The 18,690-nt window shown below is 39.1% G+C and overlaps 1 protein-coding gene across 2 annotated transcripts in view; it reads left to right on the top strand.

Annotated features, from left to right (window-relative positions):
• rhbdf1b (rhomboid 5 homolog 1b (Drosophila)) overlaps positions 1–18,690 on the top strand; it is a 55,437-nt gene that overhangs the window by 29,817 nt on the left and 6,930 nt on the right. The window contains exons 1-12 of one of the 2 annotated variants that reach the window (XM_073828040.1): positions 282–1,316; positions 8,104–8,317; positions 8,494–8,700; positions 10,561–10,683; positions 11,787–11,950; positions 12,044–12,295; positions 12,433–12,544; positions 12,629–12,703; positions 16,526–16,687; positions 16,772–16,872; positions 16,959–17,022; positions 17,111–17,205. In XM_073828040.1, the coding sequence (XP_073684141.1) occupies positions 1,234–1,316; positions 8,104–8,317; positions 8,494–8,700; positions 10,561–10,683; positions 11,787–11,950; positions 12,044–12,295; positions 12,433–12,544; positions 12,629–12,703; positions 16,526–16,687; positions 16,772–16,872; positions 16,959–17,022; positions 17,111–17,205 (1,652 nt within the window). In that variant the 5' untranslated portion in view covers positions 282–1,233. Of the gene's footprint in view, positions 1–281; positions 1,317–8,103; positions 8,318–8,493; positions 8,701–10,560; positions 10,684–11,786; positions 11,951–12,043; positions 12,296–12,432; positions 12,545–12,628; positions 12,704–16,525; positions 16,688–16,771; positions 16,873–16,958; positions 17,023–17,110; positions 17,206–18,690 lie in introns of those variants that run through there. The other variant, XM_073828039.1, reaches the window with a different exon arrangement.

Below are 18,690 nucleotides of genomic sequence, written 5' to 3'. Positions count from 1 at the left end.
TCGCATTCGGAGATCGACACCTCTTGGCTGCGAGCGGAAACCCAAACAGTGAAAGTGAGTTGTTCAAAACCTTTCTTTTTAGTAAACAATGTTCTCAATGCTCGAGTTCATGTGTAGAGACCCAGGCGATACTTCGAGCAAAGTTTCATGGTGTGTGTCGAGCCTTCTTAGTGTTGTAAAAATATCGATTTTGATGCGCTCAAAGTTATGCCCCAAGTATTCCCATTCACCGGCCATTTGACCACAAAACGAAATCACGGTCAATCTCAAAAACAGCTCGTTTGTCGTAATTATGCTTTTAGATATAAGTTTGTCTCATTTACAGTAAAAAAACAGCCCAGGTTGCATTTTGGCAATAGTTATCCTTTAATCTGGTATGACCAGCTGGTGCAAGATGGTCTATCAATTATTAATGACTATCAGAGACCAATGCAAACCAGCCCTGCTGAAAAAGAAAAATGGCTAAAACCAGCCAAAGCTAATCTTAGCGGGTTTAACTTGGAAGTAGCTGGTTTTAGCTGGTCTTTCAGCCTGACCAGATAAGACCCGCCTGACAAGCTAAGAAAGTGGCCAAAACCAGCTAAGACCAGGCTGGATGACCAGCTAAAACCAGCCAACCAGCTTAGGCTTTTTTAGTAGGGAGCTACCATGTTCCGAAACATTGGAGCTGTATTTTCCAGCAGCAGCTTTGTAGTCTCTGATATGATGACATACTTTTTTTTGCTGCGGCTGAGCTAAAAGGCTAATGCATTATTAACGATGGTATATGTGCTAAATAAAAAATGAAGTCAATAAAGTCTTCTTCTTTTTAAATCACTTACTGCTCTCTAGACTCCTGGCTAGTAACAAACACTGTTTATCTTAATGGCTTTGGATGTTTTATCTTCCTGGTATGGCTGAAGTCCTATAGCTGTAAATCACGCTAATGTATTTACGCTTGTTTTGACTGCATGTGCGCATCTCTTTTTCAGCATCTGTTCTTGACTCATCTTTTACAAAACCAGTATGATCTAGAGTCTGTCCTTTTTGTTAACCTCCTTTCTACTGCTTTTCTTCTGCAATTAATATGATCCTGTCAATTTCTTAAATGCAACTCATTTTTTCCATCACTGTTTTTCTTCTGTAAGTGCCTGGTTGCCTTTCTGTCTTTTCTTTTTTCTCTGTTTTCTCTTCTGCCTTTCCTGATCCTCCTCACCCCCCAGTCCCACAGGGAAGAGGGTACGCTTTGAACAGATGAGCACCGTCCTGGTTAAAGGCCAGTGTTTTCCACGTCTAGAACCCCCTAGACGTCAATCACTGCCCCAAATCGTCCTCAGGTACCGTGGAACCAATAAAGATTCACTAAAGTCAAAATTCATACAGTAACTTATGGCTTAAAAAAGAAAGTTCACGAACAATGAAAATCGTCATTAATTACTCAACCTTAATGTCGTTTCAAACCGTAAGACTTTGTTCATCTTCGGAACACAAAATCATACAAATGTTATTGTTTATTTAGTACTGACCTGAATAAGATATTTCACATAAAATATATTTACACATAGTCCACAAGAGAAAATAATAACATCTTAATACTGTGTTGTTACCTGAACAATTCACAGCTGTGTGTGTGTGTGTGTTTTTTTGTTCACGAGTCCCTTGTTTGTCCTGAACAGTTAAACTGCCAGCTGTTCTTCAGAAAAATCATTCAGATCTCACTAATTCTTTGGTTTTCCAGTATTTTTGTGTATTTGAACACTGAAGACAACTGAGGGACTCATACGCAACTATTACAAAAGGTTCAAACACTCGCTGATGCTCCAGAAGCAAAAGACATGCATTAAAGGATGGGGGTGAAAACTTTTGAACAGAAGTACATTTTTCTTATTTTACCTTAATATCATATTTTTTCATTTAGTACTGCCCTTCAGAGGCTAAAGAAGATAGTTAGATGTTTCCCAGAGGACAAATAAGTAAAATTTACTCTGATCTTCAAATTCATTTACATGAAAGTAAATTGCGGTTTTTAACATTCAAAGGCTTTATAATCTGGTTTGCCCACGCTTAGTTTAAGATGAATTATGTAAAATAACATAGCCCTTTTGACAGTTATTTGCTGCTCCCTGATCATCCATAATACAGTCAGAAGAACACACACAGACTCCTACACAAGCTTGAAAAAGAGCTCCTTTCTTCCTCTGCACAAAAACAGGAGTGCATCAAAGACTTCACATCTGGGTTTATGGGTTTGGCTGTGTTTTAAGATAATCAACTGATAGCATATTGGCTCTTGAGTCCACCATGTGTCTACCATCAAAGGAATATCTGAGCTGTGGGAGAAGAACATGTCACGGCAGAAAGCGTTATTCACAAACAATAACTGCTATGTGGGCCTCTTTCAGCTATTTTCAACTCTGCCGCTGGTTGTGACTCATGCTTTATTAATGTAAACTTTGTTCTGAACAGGTTTGATGCCACAAGTATTTATTTACAGTGTAACAGTGAGGGTTTCAGTGTAGGCTTGGGGTTATGTATGTGTCTTGTCTATATTATGATTCATTCAGGTTCAGGAAAAATATATTTCGATTAGGGCTGTCACTAATGATTATTTTGGTAATCGAGTAAAATGGAGGATTTCAGAGGAGCTCTGAAAGCGTGCTGCGAACTACTCTAGTGAATGCTAACCAGCAGATTAAATTTATAGCAGCAAACTTATTGGCTGCATATGCAACATGAACCAATCAGCTTGTGGCAAGTAGTTAAATGCTAGGAATATCCTTTGCGTTAACAACTAGTCAGTCTGCGCCATTTAGAGTTTTGGACAGAACTTGGCATTAATAATGATTATTTTATTGCATTGGACACTACACAGACATAGTTTCTATAGTTCAAAATGAATCATTTATTTTCAAGTTTTATTCATCTAATCGCAATTATATCAGTTTATTTCATTAAAAATAGGATTATGTTATGGTGTGAAGTATTACTATTTAAAATCAATTTAAGAAATTAAACAAGCTTAACAATAATATAAATCTCTTGTAGCATTATAAATCTATTTACTTTCAATTCTAATCAATTTAATGCATCCTTGCTGAATAAAAGTGTTAATTTCTTTCAGAAATAAAAATCTTACTGACAGAAATACAATATATTATGTATTTCATAAATTATTTAAAGACATTACATGAAAACAAGTGTAATTTATTAAAAACATCTTACCTGTATAATATCATGCTTCATTTTATCTTTATTTAACACAGTGGGTCTTTATACATGAATATATATACACTGTGGTTGCCGGAATTTTACCGTAAAAAATACAGTAGCAACGTGTTAGATTTTACGGTTATAAACTTAAATTTACATTTAAATACTGTCATTTCGTTAACTGATATCATGTTAATATATCAACCTATTAAAGTACTGAAACCTGTTTTGTACCTTTGTATAACACTGATAACCACCAAAAGCAGGTGGTGACGAAGAAGAAACTGTTATTTCAATTAAAAAAAACATCAGATTTGAAATGTAACGCTGGGAATTCTGGGAATGTCCATTTACAGAAAATCTCATTTTCTTGATCCACTTACGAAAACGGTATACTACCGTAAAATTACATTTTATACTACCGTAAAATTACATTTTTACAGTCATTTTATTCAGGAGATCCTCATTTTAGGAGTCCTGGGCATCAACAACAACAAACTCCTGCTCTAACAGGGTTTAATTTAGAGGTTGACCGTTTATCGGCCTGAGCTGTATTTCCCAAAAGTATTGTAAGCCTAAATTGATAGTTAAACCATTGTCATCAATGGAGCTACGATCAACTTAGGCTTACAATGCTTTTGAGAAACGCAGCCCTGGCTGATTATCGGTACCGATATAAAACATCTTTTGGGTTATCTGTATTACAGATTTGCCAATAAAATAATTTAAAAGCACTTAACGAAGGTTTTTGTCAGAGCCCTTATTGTTCTTTATGTTGACATTGATTTTAATATTTTACACCAGACATATATCGGTTCAAAATATCGGTAATTGGTCTACTTGAGAGGTATCAACATCGGCCCTAAAAAACACATATCGTTCGACCCCTAGTGTAGCTGTACCATTTCCCCATTTACATCCAATTGATTCACTGTCTAGACTGATAACTGTTTAAGGCTGTTTAATAACTGTATAAGAGTAATTTGCAATTAACTGTTATAGAGGAGATGTATTAATGTGTGAACATGTATGTGTTCATAATTGTACAAACTGAGTTTTTTAGTCACAGTTCTCACACTTACCTCATGCTTCAGCACGTTCCCTACCCTCTCTCTCTCTTTGTCTCTCTCTCTTTAAGAGAGATGAGCTGGTATTTTACTGGGTGTTTACACTCCTCAAACACTATTTGAGTGGGCGACAAGTTGCTGTTTAGATATGAATCACTGTTGTATGGTTTCAGACACATTAAGCGTTTAAGCAAGTTCTTATCCTTCAGACTAACTTGGATTACAGCAGGTTTTCTGCCTAAACTCTGGCATCAAGGAAATGTCTTGTTTGCCTCACTGACATCATGTGATGTGGGGGGTTGTTAGGAAGAGCAAGCCAATATTACACTCGTTGTGAAGGCTTCTGTTCCCCCTCTACCTCAGACATGACCTTCCTTGCCTCCTGGGATGAGTTAGACAGGTAGGTCAATGGAGGGTTTTGATGATTCACTGTGTCTTTATGAGCTTAATTTAATTTAGTTTAATTAATTTTTAATTTAATTTAATTTAATTTGTGAGTATTATGAATGCACAAACTTGATATTGAAAAGTATTTGTACTTTTCATTGTCAGAATAAGTCATTTTTGGTAGGGTTGTGAGTTGTTTGGTCTCTGGTTGTGTTTGGTTTATAGATTTATTTTAATGTGTCTGGTTTATTGGTAAATTATTTGGGGTTTTATTACACAGCTCTGTGGAATACCTGAATTTAGTTGGTTAATTACTGTATGTAGTATAATTGAAAGTTTCATGGAATAAATAAAATAACATTGTTTTACTCTAAATTTTGTTAGATTTCTCTGCAAACAAAAATACTGAGTACTTTGTTTTCAGTGCAGAGTAGGATTTATTAAATGATCTCATGCTTAGTAATGGATGAGCCCACTGGTTTATTGCAAATTGAGTATTTTCAGTACAGTTTTTTCAGTTATTCATTATAAAGCAGAACTGTTTGTCAGAAGCAGTTGTTTTCTTGAAAATGCTTTTTCTCAAGTCATTGCTCCAAAAAGAGGGTGATATTAAGGAAGTGACTCCCCCCTCTGCTGCCTTAAAAGGCCTTCCCTCAGCTGGCCTCCCTTGTAATGATGCACAGCCGACTCTGTTATTACTATGCGTCCTTTACTCTAAACACTGCTGATGTTCTTACTGTACTACCAGCGTTTACACCCACTTCAAACACTTGAAGAGAAAAAAGACTTTACTTTGACTCAGACTCTTTCCAGGATTGCATGTTAGGGGGGTACACACTAATATACTTTTGTCTTGTTGTTCAGTAAAGTATATAAACATCCTTAAAATAAGATACGTTTACTTGAGAAACAATATTGCATGAGATATTAAGAGATATATCTTGAATTAAATGTATATCCTAAGCCCGGGCTTTTAAACATTTTTGTCTGTGGAACCCCTTAAAATCTCAAGTAATTTAATGTTTAACCTAATATTTCAATAATTTAAAGGTGCACCAAGCGATTTTTGCCAAACGATGTTGATATTTGAAAGCACCAGAACAAACACGCTCATAGCCCAACAGGACCTCTTCCCTGTTTTGATATCTCCAACACATACAGTCAAGCCCCAAATTATTCATACCCCTGGCAAATTCTGACTTAAAGTTACTTTTATTCAAACAGCAAGTTTTTTTTTTATTAGAAATGACACAGACGTCTCCCAGAAGATAATAAGACGATTTACAAGAGGCATCATTGTGGAAAAAATGATTACTCATCTTTTATTTACATTTGAACAAAAAGTGGCATGTCCAAAGTTATTCATACCCTTCTCAATAATCAATAGAAAAGCCTTTATTGGCTATTACAGCAATCAAATGCTTCCTATAATTACTGACCAGCTTTTTGCATGTCTCCACTGGTATTTTTGGTATTTTTGATGAGCTCCAACTCTTTCAGGCTGGAGGATCTCCTTGCCATCACCCTGATCTTTAGCTCCTCCAAAGATTCTCAATTGGATATAAGTCAGGACTCTGGCTGGGCCACTGCAAAACGTTAATGTTTTTGTCTGCTAACCGTTTTTCACCACTTTTGCTGTGTGTTTTTGGTCTTTGTTGTGCTGAAATGTCCACTGGTGCCCAAGGCCAAGTTTCTCTGCAGACTGCCTGATGTTAATGTAATTTTGATGTATTGCTCCTTTTTCATGGTGCCGTTTTACTGTGATCCCCTGAGGTCCACCGGCTGAAAAACACTCCCAAAACATTAGGTTCCCACCACCATGTTTGACAGTGAGGATGGTGTTCTTAGGGTTGAAGGCTTCTTGGTGGTGATCCTTGGTTATTCTTTTTTACCTCTCTCACTATCCTCCTGGCCAGCACAGGTGTCACTTTTGGCTTCCGACCACGTCCTCTGAGATTTTTCACAGTGCGGAACGTCTTGTATTTTTTAATAATACTTTGCACTGTAGCTACTGGAACTTCAAAACATTTAGATATGGTCTTATAGCCCTTTTTCTGACTTGTGAGCAGCCACAATGTGCAGCCGCAGGTCCTCAGTGAGCTCCTTTGTCTTAGCCATGACTGTCCACAAACCAAAAGCAGAGAGCTTCAGTTTTTCACCTGTTGAGTTGATTAAAACCACTGTTCCCAATGAATCAGGGTAATTTGGATGCTTTAGAACAGCTTGGACTATTTGGAATGGTATAGAACTTTGAATTTTCCCATAGACTGTGACAGTTTGCAAAGGGTATGAATAATTTTGGACATGCCACTTTTTGTTCAAATGTAAATATAAGCTGAGAAATATTTTTTTACACAATGATGCCTCTTACGAGAAGCCTGTGTCATTTCCGGTCAAAAAAAACAAAAAAACAAAAACTACTTGCTGGTTTAATTAAGAATAAAGAATTTGAAGAATTAAAGAATTTGCCAGGGGTATGAATAATTTAGGGCTTGACTGTACGTACACAACCCTGGCATAACGACGATTGCGGAAACAAGAGAAGATGACACAAGCATATTCAAACAAAAGCCAACACAGAAGTTGTGTGAAACAATGCACAAACAATGTTACTCACCAATTAAATAGAAACAACACAACCTCGGTTTCTGGTTTAGGCCCTTCCTGCTCCCTGAGCTCTCTCCACCCTTCTTTTTAATGTTTTGTTCCTCTGATATTTTCCTCTTTTTTTATCTGCTATCTCTTTCTATCTATAGTCGATCTGCTAATGTCCGTCCTGTGCACTCAAATTGAGCGTTCTCTTCTCTCTATCATTACAAGACATGCCTCTTACTGCTGATTGGCTGCAAGTATTTATATATTTATGTATATAACCTGATGTCATGATGAAAACGTACCTGTAATAACTTTTTTTGCAAGAAGCGAAATACGTACCATGTACCGTCTACATGCATGTAATTATGCAAAATTAATTTTTATTATAATAGTACAACATGTAACAAGGACACCTTAAAATAAAGTGTTACCAGAGAAAAATTAATTCAATATGTATTTTCTGAAAACAAACATTTTCAAACAAAAGTTTTCCATCAAAAATGTATTTATTGTGTCTTAGTGATATTTTTAGGAACATATTTAAATTGACCTTAAAACAAAACAAAACTAAGCAATATAGAAAAAATACTGTAGTATGATTTTATCATATTAAAAAGTAGCTTTAGCCGTCAATATTAGATATTTATGAATGCTTACAGATAACTCAGGAGTTAATTCTCTTGGTTGCAGTTGACCACTAATGTTTTGCAGATCTCATTAGGATGGTTTGTTTAGAACTTCAGTCTTGTTTTGTCTCTTTACTCAGATTGCCTGAACTGGCTCATGTTTTTCCATTCTATCACTTTGTACACATGGCATGGTAAAACTGTTGTAGTACTATAATAATCAATATATGTGACTGCAGGGGCACAGCAGACTGGTTTGGGGTCAGCAACGATGTGGATGCCACCCAGAAATGGCAGCGGAAGAGCCTGCGGCACTGTACCCAGCGCTACGGCAAACTGAAGCCTCAGGTGATACGTGAAATGGACCTGCCCAGTCAAGACAATCTCTCCATGACCAGTACTGAAACACCTCCTCCTCTATACGTCCCCCCCGCACAGCATGGCATGCAGAGGGTAAGCTGGACGCATACAGACAAGTCAAAAAGAGCTTGTTTGAAACCAAACTTCCAAAAACATTTCCTATTACGATTTACTATTGCTGTTGCACACTATGATGGCTGTGATGGTTTCTGATACAGCCGGGGTGATCATGATTCACTATTTAGGCTTTTTGTGCTTGATCTCTGCAGATCGTAGACCCGCTGGCTCGGGGTCGAGCGTTCCGTAACGTAGAGGAAGTAGACGGTCTTAGTATACCTCAGACCCCCATCACTCCCTGTGCTGCTTCCCTGTGCTCCTTCACCAGCTCCCGCTCCGGCTTCAACCGACCTCCACGCAGACGAAAGCGCGAGTCTGTTGCCAAAATGGGCTTCAGAGCGGCCGCTGCTCTGGTGAAGGTAAGAGCATAATGTTTGTTGATCTTCTTAGATCTTCCAGAACAAAAATTTACAAATAATGTACTCACCCCTTTGTCATCCAAGATGTTCATGTCTTTCTTTCTTCAGTCATAAAGAAATTATGTTTTTTGAGGAAAAAGGGGATTTCTGCCCCATGTCCAAAATGCAGTTTAAATGCAGCTTCAAAGGGCTCTAAATGATCCCTGCCGAGGAAGAAGGGTCTTATCTAGCAAAACAATCTAATATTTTCTAAAAAAAAAAATACAATTTATATACTTTTTAACCTCAAATGCTCATCTTGTCTAGCTCTGCGTCCAAAACTCCTGTCTCATTTTCTCCTCCAACTTCTACATTGCTGCAGAAGAACCGACCCAGTGTTTACAAAGTGAATGTGCAAAGAAGACCCATCACCTTTTTACAAACAAGCTAGCACAATTTTGAAGTTGGAGATGAAAATTGGGAGTTTTTCAACATACCCTGACTGTCATGAACCGGAATACACAGAGTTGACGCAAAGTTAGACAAGATGAGCATTTGAGGTTAAAAAGTATGTAAACTGTCAATTTTAAATAGAATATGACCAATCATTTTGCTAGATAAGACCCTTCTTCCTTGGCTGGGATCATATAGAGCCCTTTGAAGCTGCATTTAAACTACATTTTGGAAGCTCAAACTCAAGGGCACCATAGAAGTCCACTATGTAAGTACATTATCTGTAAATTTTTGTTCTGGAAGTAAACTATTACTTTAAAAGGATTAGTTCATTTCCAGAAAAAAAATTCCTGATAATTTACTCACCTCCATGTGATCCAAGATGTTCATGTCTTTCTGTTTTAAGTCGCAAAGAAATTAAAGTTTTTGAAGAAAACATTGCAGGATTTTTCTCCATATAGTGGACTTCAGTGGTGTCTAACGGATTGAAGGTCCAAATTGCAGTTTCAATGCAGCTTAAAATGGCTCTACATGATACTGAATCTTCTGAAATCACAATTGTATTGTATTAAATATCAACATTGCTAGTTTGTGTTAATAAAAAAGTTAGAATTCAAGAAAAAATACAAGAGGAAAACCTCAGCCAATTTTTGTGGCCTTCAAGTCAAAAAGATTGACAACCATTGACTTCTACCATTTTAGAAGGTCTTTTGTTTAGATGCATAGAACTGGATAGCTCCAAAAACTGATTTCATTTCCGGGATTTCCAGAGAAATCATGTTTTAGTTTTATTATCATCCCCCAGACATGAACACGACAAGTTCCCAGACAGGAACAAACAACAGGATAAAGCGACAGACTTAATTTCTGACATTTGCTGGAAAAAAAAGTCACCTTTTGATTTGAGTCAATGATCATTCCTTAAAATTCGGAAATCTCCTTTGAGCTTGAGTGCCTCTAATGTCAAAGTGACGTGAATGCCATTGGAACAAGGCATCAGACATGCAATAAACCCAGCCGTGGTGATTATCATAGATTACTTCGGAGGCTCACTTTGACGTCCTTGTAAAGATTGCAATAAACAAATATTACCCTCCCCCTATAATCTGTTATGTAAAAGTTTATCTCTGGCTTGACTTGTTGGCCCTGGATTTGGCCCAGTTCCATTTAGTGCCTGAGCCCAGATGACCAGGCTATAGGCTGGGAACAACGCTAACAGATGGCTATGATAATTCCGCTGGAATGTTCAGCTGTTAGTCCGATAGAATATTCTGGAGCAGTTTTAGGTAATCTCCTGCTTGGCCACAGAAACAGCACAGCTGCATTGGAAAGGACATTCGATCTTACCCATTGTTTCTGATATATAACATGTAATCTATATTTTCACAGTTAGTGAAATAGTGATGACTATAATGATGGTGGTTTTAGGGACGCTCTCTGAAGGAAGGTAACGCTCGGCGAGTGCCTCGGCGGAGTTTCGCCACAGCAAGTTTTTTGGAGGAGGACACTGTGGATTTCCCAGATGAACTGGACACCTCCTTCTTTGCCAAGGTGAAAACCTGCAATTTACAGCCCAGACCATCTCAATGCTGCCACCTAGGGGTTGGCATATATAAAAGTGATTGCAAATTATCTAATCAACCATAATTTAAGATGTTGTTGAACTGAAATGTAAAATACAACACTAGCATTTGCAAACCGAAGAGCAAATATTTTAAATGTTTTTCATTTTCCAGAATACTCCCAAGTCTTCTTCTTTATAATTTTTTAATTTAGTTTTTCAGCTAACATTTTACACTGCCAGTTAAAAGTTTTTGAACAGTAAGATTTTCTGCTCACCAAGCCTGCAAAGTACAGCAAAAACAGTACAATTTTTAAATATTTTTACTATTTTTTTAGTATTTTTACTCCAGTCTTTAGTCACATGATCCTTCAGAAATCATTCTAATATTCTGATTTGCTGCTCAAAAAAACATTTATTATTATTATTATTATTATGTTGAAAACAACTGAGTAGAATTTTATTTTTGATGAATAGAAAGTTCAGAAGAACAGCACTTATCTGAAATAGAAGTCTTTTGTAACATTATAAATGTCTTTATGATCACTTTTGATCAATTTAAAGCATCCTTACTAAATACAAGTATTGATTTCTATAAAGATAAATCAGATATATTATTATTATTATTATTATTATTATTAATTATCCATAATAATAATAATTATCAAATCCTGTAAGACTTTTGTTCATCTTCGGAATACAAATTAAGATATTTTTTATGAAATCTGAGAGCTTTCTGACTCTGCATTGAGAGCAATGCAACTGACACATTCAAGGACCAGAAAGGTAGCAAGGACATTGGTAAAATAGTCCATGTGACATCAGTGGTTCAACCGTAATGTTATGAAGCTACGAGAATACTTTTTATGCTCAAAGAAAACATTGAACATGGTAGTACCTTTGCTGTCTATGTCTATGTCTTAAATTGTGTTCCGAAGATGAACAGAAGTCTTACAAGAACAACACAAGGGTGAGTATTTAATGACAGAATTTTCATTTTTGAGTAAACTTTCCCTTTAAGGTAAGAAATCAGGCATCAGTTATTTATGTTTTACACGTAAATGTATCTAATGTAGTCATTTTGTCTTTTTAGGATGGGCTTACGCATGAAGAGCTCTCCACGTATGCAGACGAGGTGTTTGAATCGCCTTCTGAAGCTGCTATTAAAGAAATAGACGCCAATAGAGCTGGAGACGAGAGGGACTTGACGGGCAGCGCCCTGGAGAGAACAGAACTAGAGCGGAGCCATCTTATGATGTGAGTTTTATAATAATAATATTCTCAGTGCTTTTAAGTGGACTTCACATCATGTTTTTTAAAAGTTATTTTCTGTTTTGCCATCTCTCTCAGTCCTCTTGAGAGGGGATGGCGTAAGGGAACAGATGGTGCTCTGATTCAGCCTAAAGTGCGATTACGGCAGGAAGTGGTGAGTGTGAGCGGTCAGCGGCGTGGACAGCGCATTACTGTGCCTGTTAAGAAACTCTTTGCTAAGGAGAAGCGTCCATACGGGCTTGGCATGGTGGGCCGGCTGACCAACCGCACATACCGCAAACGCATTGACAGCTATGTGAAGAGACAGATAGAAGACATGAATGACCATAGGTATTAACAACAGTATTGTGGGAGGGAGTTGTTTTGATGTTGCCCATTGAGATGTGCTTTTACAATAATTGTATGTTTGAGAGACTGTATTATAGGTGTCTGTACAGGTGATGAATTGGTGTTCTTTTATCCCACAGGCCTTTCTTCACTTACTGGATAACCTTTGTCCATTTGCTGATTACCATCTTGGCGGTTTCTATCTATGGCATTGCACCTGTTGGCTTTTCACAACATGAGACAGTTGATTCTGTAAGTAAAAGAATCTGTATTTGGTTTTGTTCCACTGTGCCCCTGTTTAATATGGTGTGTAACAAGTTATGCCATCTGTTACAGGTCTTACGAAATAAAGGGGTTTATGAAAATGTCAAATTCATGCAGCAAGAAAATTTCTGGGTTGGACCAAATTCGGTAAATATATATATACATTATTTTAATTGTGTACATGGTCACTAAATGCTAAAAAAAAAGCATCAGTTAAAGAATGCCGTTATGAAATGCCAGAAGAAGATCAGGGTAAATTTAACTTATTTTATCTTCTTTGAAACATGTATCTTCTGTAACTTCTGAAGGGCAAGACTAAATGAAAAAATATGATATTTAGGCAAAATAAGGAAAATGTAAACATCTTTAATCTGTTCAAAAGTTTTCACTCCCAGCTTTTAATGCATTGTGTTTCCTTCTGGAGCATCAGTAAGTGTTTGAACCTTCTGCAATAGTTGCGTATGAGTCCCTCAGTTGTCCTCAGTGTAAAAAGATGTACCTCAAAATCATACAGTCATTGTTGGAGAGGGTTCAAATATACAAGAATGTTGAAAAACCAAAGAATTTGTGGGACAAATAGGGGACTCATGAACAACTATCACTAAACAAAATAACACAGCTGTGGATCATTCAGGTAACAAAACAGTATTTAGAATCAAGCGTATGTAAACTTTTGAATAGGGCATTTTTTTTAATTCATCTATTATTTTCTCTTGTGGACTGTATGTAAACATCTTTTATGTGAAATACCTTATTCTGGTCAGTAATAAATTGTCATGATCTGGGCTGTGGGGCTTCCCTCAGCCTCCTGAGGTCGCTGTTCCCTTTCCCTTGCACTGCACTTCCTTGATTGTATACACCTGTCTTGTGATCGTTACACTCGTCTCAATTCACACCTGTTCACAATTATACGGACTTTAAAGCTGCTTCTGTGTGGTTTGTTTTTCGTGATTCTTGTTCCTGAAGTTTATGTTCCTGATCTTGTCTTGTTTGTGTTTTGGTGTGCCGTGTTGGCCTTTTGTTTGTTCGTTTGTTTATTTGTGTTTTATTAATAAATTAATTTCTTCCCTGCATCTGGACCCAGACCCCTTCCTTCTCAAACGTGACAGAATGCAGCCAGCAAAGATGGGTCCAGCGGGGAGGAATTTTTTCAGGGAGGCGGCGGCCCCCCGTTTGGCGGCGGCGTGCGCCCGCTTGGGGGCGGCGACCAATAGCTCTGTTCCCGAGACGGCGGGGATGTCCTTCGAGGCGCCGTCGGCCACTCGTTTCGAGTACATCTACGCCTGTCTGGCGGAGATGGACGCCTATAGGGCCGAGGCTGCGCAGATGCGCCCCTACTTTGCGGCGGGGCGTTCCTGATGCAGCGGCGACCGCTATCTCCGTTCCTGATGAGGCGGCGACCGCTATCTCCGTTCCTGATGATGCGGCGACCGCTATCTCCGTTCCTGATGAGGCGGCGACCGCTATCTCCGTTCCTGATGCGGCGGCGACCGCTGTCTCTGTTCCTGATGCGGCGGCGACCGCTGTCTCTGTTCCTGATGTGGCGGCGACCGCTATCTCCGTTCCTGATGCGGCGGCGACCGCTGTCTCTGTTCCTGATGCGGCGGCGACCGCTGTCTCTGTTCCTGATGCGGCGGCGACCGCTATCTCCGTTCCTGATGTGGCGGCGACCGCTATCTCCGTTCCTGATGCGGCGGCGACCGCTGTCTCTGTTCCTGATGCGGCGGCGACCGCTATCTCCGTTCCTGATGCGGCGGCGACCGCTGTCTCTGTTCCTGATGCGGCGGCGACCGCTGTCTCTGTTCCTGATGCGGCGGCGACCGCTATCTCCGTTCCTGATGCGGCGGCGACCGCTGTCTCTGTTCCTGATGCGGCGGCGACCGCTATCTCCGTTCCTGATGCGGCGGCGTCCGCTATCTCTGTTCATGACGCGGCAGTGACCGCTCACTCTGTGCCCGAGGCGGCTGCGTCTGCTCACGCCGTGCCCGAGTGGATAGCAGTCAGGTGCGCTCGTCTGGCGGCGGGGGACGCTCGCTTGGCGGCGGCGTCCGCCCGTTTGTTGGCGGCAACCACTCGCTCTGTTCCGGACGCGGCGGTGACCGTTCTCTCTGTTCCGGACGCGGCGGTGACCGCTCTCTCTGTTCCTGATGCGGCGGCGACCGCTGTCTCTGTTCCTGATGAGGCGGCGACCGCTATCTCCGTTCCTGATGCGGCGGCGACCGCTGTCTCTGTTCCTGATGCGGCGGCGACCGCTGTCTCTGTTCCTGATGCGGCGGCGACCGCTGTCTCTGTTCCTGATGCGGCGGCGACCGCTGTCTCTGTTCCTGATGCGGCGGCGACCGCTATCTCCGTTCCTGATGCGGCGGCGACCGCTGTCTCCGTTCCTGATGCGGCGGCAACCGCTGTCTCTGTTCCTGATGCGGCGGCGACCGCTGTCTCTGTTCCTGATGCGGCGGCGACCGCTATCTCCGTTCCTGATGCGGCGGCGACCGCTGTCTCTGTTCCTGATGCGGCGGCGTCCGCTATCTCTGTTCATGACGCGGCAGTGACCGCTCACTCTGTGCCCGAGGCGGCTGCGTCTGCTCACGCCGTGCCCGAGTGGATAGCAGTCAGGTGCGCTCGTCTGGCGGCGGGGGACGCTCGCTTGGCGGCGGCGTCCGCCCGTTTGTTGGCGGCAACCACTCGCTCTGTTCCGGACGCGGCGGTGACCGTTCTCTCTGTTCCGGACGCGGCGGTGACCGTTCTCTCTGTTCCGGACGCGGCGGTGACCGCTCTCTCTGTTCCTGAAGCGGCGGTGACCGTTCTCTCTATTTCTGACGCGGCGGTGACCGCTCTCTCTGTTCCGGACGCGGCGGTGACCGCTCTCTCTGTTCCGGACACTGCGGTGACCGCTGAAGTTCCTCTGGCGGCGAGGCCAGCTCACGTTCCTCTGGCGGCGATGTCCGCTCACGTTCCTCCGCTGCACGGGCCTGGCCCGCCATCCCTCCCCCTGATTCACCTTCCACCGTTCCTCCTTCCTCCAGTTTTTTTTTGTTTTGGGAACATCTGGAAGCTGTTCCCTAGAGGGGGGGTAACTGCTCATTCTGGCTGCATTGTCTTCTGTGTGGTTTGTTTTTCGTGATTCTTGTTCCTGAAGTTTATGTTCCTGATCTTGCCTTGTTTGTGTTTTGGTGTGCCGTGTTGGCCTTTTGTTTGTTCGTTTGTTTATTTGTGTTTTATTATTAAATTCATTTCTTCCCTGCATCTGGACCCAGACCCCTTCCTTCTCAAACGTGACATAAATAACTTGCATTTTGTATGATCCCTCTTATTTTGGTAAAATAATTAACATTTTGAACATTCTGCAAAGATGTATGTAAACCTTTCACCATAGCTGCATATAATAATGCTTTTATCAAAAGTATTTGCATATGGTGATATATTTATTATACTGAGAAGCCTTTCTGGTTTATTCTTAAACTGTTGTTGTGCTACATCCATATTCAAATAAAACAAACCATTAAAAAATAATTTCAATCAGCATAAACTTAGTTAAAACATATACAAAAATAGTAAAATATTATAAATATAAAAATAATAGATTAAGTTAGAGCGGTAGCACTTTACAGTAAGGTTCATTAGTTAACAAACTAAAAATGTATTGTTCACTTGTTAGTTAATCCAACTAATGTTAACTAATGACACCTTATGGTAAAGTGTTACTGTTAAATCTTCTAAAATTGCACAAATTAAAACTGAATAAAACAAAAATAAACCTTAATAGAATTTTTTATAAAACACTAATGAAAATTTCAAAAACACAAAATTAGTTACCTAACACTAAAACTGAAAATATGAAAATAAAATCTAATTCAAAATATAAAAAAATACTATTATAATAAATACATAATGGTAGAATAAAATAGATTGAGTTTAGAATGTTACCATTAGGCCCTTGCCTGATATGCAGCTCTTGTTTCTTGCCTGCAGGAGGCGCTGATTCACCTCGGGGCTAAGTTCTCCCCCTGCATGCGTCAAGATCAGGAGGTGCACCAGCTCATTCAGGAGAAGAAGGACAGTGAGCGGAACTCAGCGTGCTGCGTCCGTAATGACCAATCAGGCTGTGTGCAGACCTCTCAGGAGGAGTGCTCGGTCAGTTCCTGTTTAACCTCGCATATTGCCATTAATGTGTGTACTCAACCTATTTTTACACAAATGTCCCTGTAATATTCTCAGAGTACACTGGCATTATGGGTTAAGTGGCCTGAACACCCAAGTGTTCCAAATCTGGAGGGGAAATTACGTCAGTATGGCTCTGTGTGCCATCAAGACCCCAGGTACAATTATAACCCTCTTTCAGTTTTTTTCCATTCACTTGGCATGTGGATTTAATGATCTTATTTAACACAATTTATAACGGTAGGATTTGTCTAGAGCCTGCCTCAGTTACTCCTCACGAGTGGCCTGATGACATCACTAAGTGGCCGGTGAGTTTGCTACTGATGACCAACATGATCACAGTATTTAATGTTCTTGCTTCAATTTAATACTGTTATACTGTTTTTCCTCTCTCAGATATGCACCAGGTACAGCACAGGGAACCACACTAACTTGCCGCACATTGATTGCGTCATTACTGGCAGACCCTGCTGCATCGGAACCAAAGGAAGGTTAGGACAACCTGCAGACACACATTACTCCGTGAGATATTAACATGTGATTCATTATACCAGTCAGAACTTTTTGAACAGTAAGATTTTTTGTTTTGTAAAGTCTCTTCTGCTCACCAAGCCTGCATTTATTTGATTTCAAGTATAGCAAAAACAGTCACATTTTGAAATGTTTTTACTATTTAAAATAACTGTTTTCTATTTGAATATCTTTTAAAACCTAATTTATTCCTGTGATTTCAATGCTGAATTTTTAGCATCTTTACTCCAGTCACATGATCCTTCAGAAATCATTCTAATATTCTGTTTTGCTGCTCAAAAAACATTTATTATTATGTTGAAAACAGCTGAGTAGAATTTATTTTAGGTTTCATTGATGAATAGAAAGTTCAGAAAAACATCTTTTGTACCATTATAAATGTCTTTATCATCACCTTTGATCAATTTAAAGCATCCTTGCTAAATAAAAGTATTGATTTCTTTAATTTCTTTCCCCCAAAAATAAAATTATACTGACTCCAAGCTTTTAAATTGTATAGTGTATAATTTTACAAAAGCCTTTTAATTCAGAAAAATTCTGATCTTTGGAGCTTTCTGTTTATCGTAGAATACTGAAAAATTTACTCAACTGTTTTAAATATAGATAATAATTATAATAATAATTATAATAAATGTTTCTTGAACAGCAAATCAGCATATTCAAATAATTTCTGAAGGTTCGTGTGACACTAAAGACTGGAATAATGATGCTAAAAATTTAGCTTTGATCTCAGGAATAAATTACATTTTAAAATATATTCAAATAAAAAACTTTTATTTTAAATAGTAAAAGTAATTCTAAATTTTACTGCTTTTGCTGTACTTTCTATCAAATAAATGTAGACTTAATGAGCAGAAGAGACTTCTTTAAAAAACATTACAAATCTTACTGTTCAAATACTTTTGACTGATAGTGTATAAAAACCATATAATTCTTTTAAGAGATTTAAAAAATGATAAACATCTAATAAAACAATGAAAAAAAGCATATAATCTACTGTACAAAGGTTTGGGCTTGGTAAGATTTTCACAGTAAAAACACTGATATTGTAAATATTATTACAATAAAAACTTGTTTTGTAATTTAATATATTTTAGAATTTAATTTATTCCTGTGGTGGAAACGCTGAATTTTTAGCATCATTACTCCAGTCTTCAGTGTCACATGATCTTCAGAAATCATTCTAATATACTGATTTGATGCTCAAGAAACATTACTTATTAACTTTAAAAACAGTTGTGTTGCGTCATATTTTTTATGGAAACTGTGATACATTTTTTAGGATTTTGTGGTGAATGAAAGGTTCACAAAAAGACAACATTATAAATGACTTTTGTGGTCAGAATGAGTTATAAGGTTGGTACTGTATTTTTTAAATCAAAATCTTTTCAAAATTTGATAATACATTTTGAATCTTTTTTTAAAATCCTACAAAAAAAAAAAAT

This window comes from Garra rufa, chromosome 22, assembly GCF_049309525.1.
Source record: "Garra rufa chromosome 22, GarRuf1.0, whole genome shotgun sequence".
NCBI classification, from domain to species: domain Eukaryota; kingdom Metazoa; phylum Chordata; class Actinopteri; order Cypriniformes; family Cyprinidae; genus Garra; species Garra rufa.
This window is presented reverse-complemented; position numbering and strand designations above follow the sequence as displayed.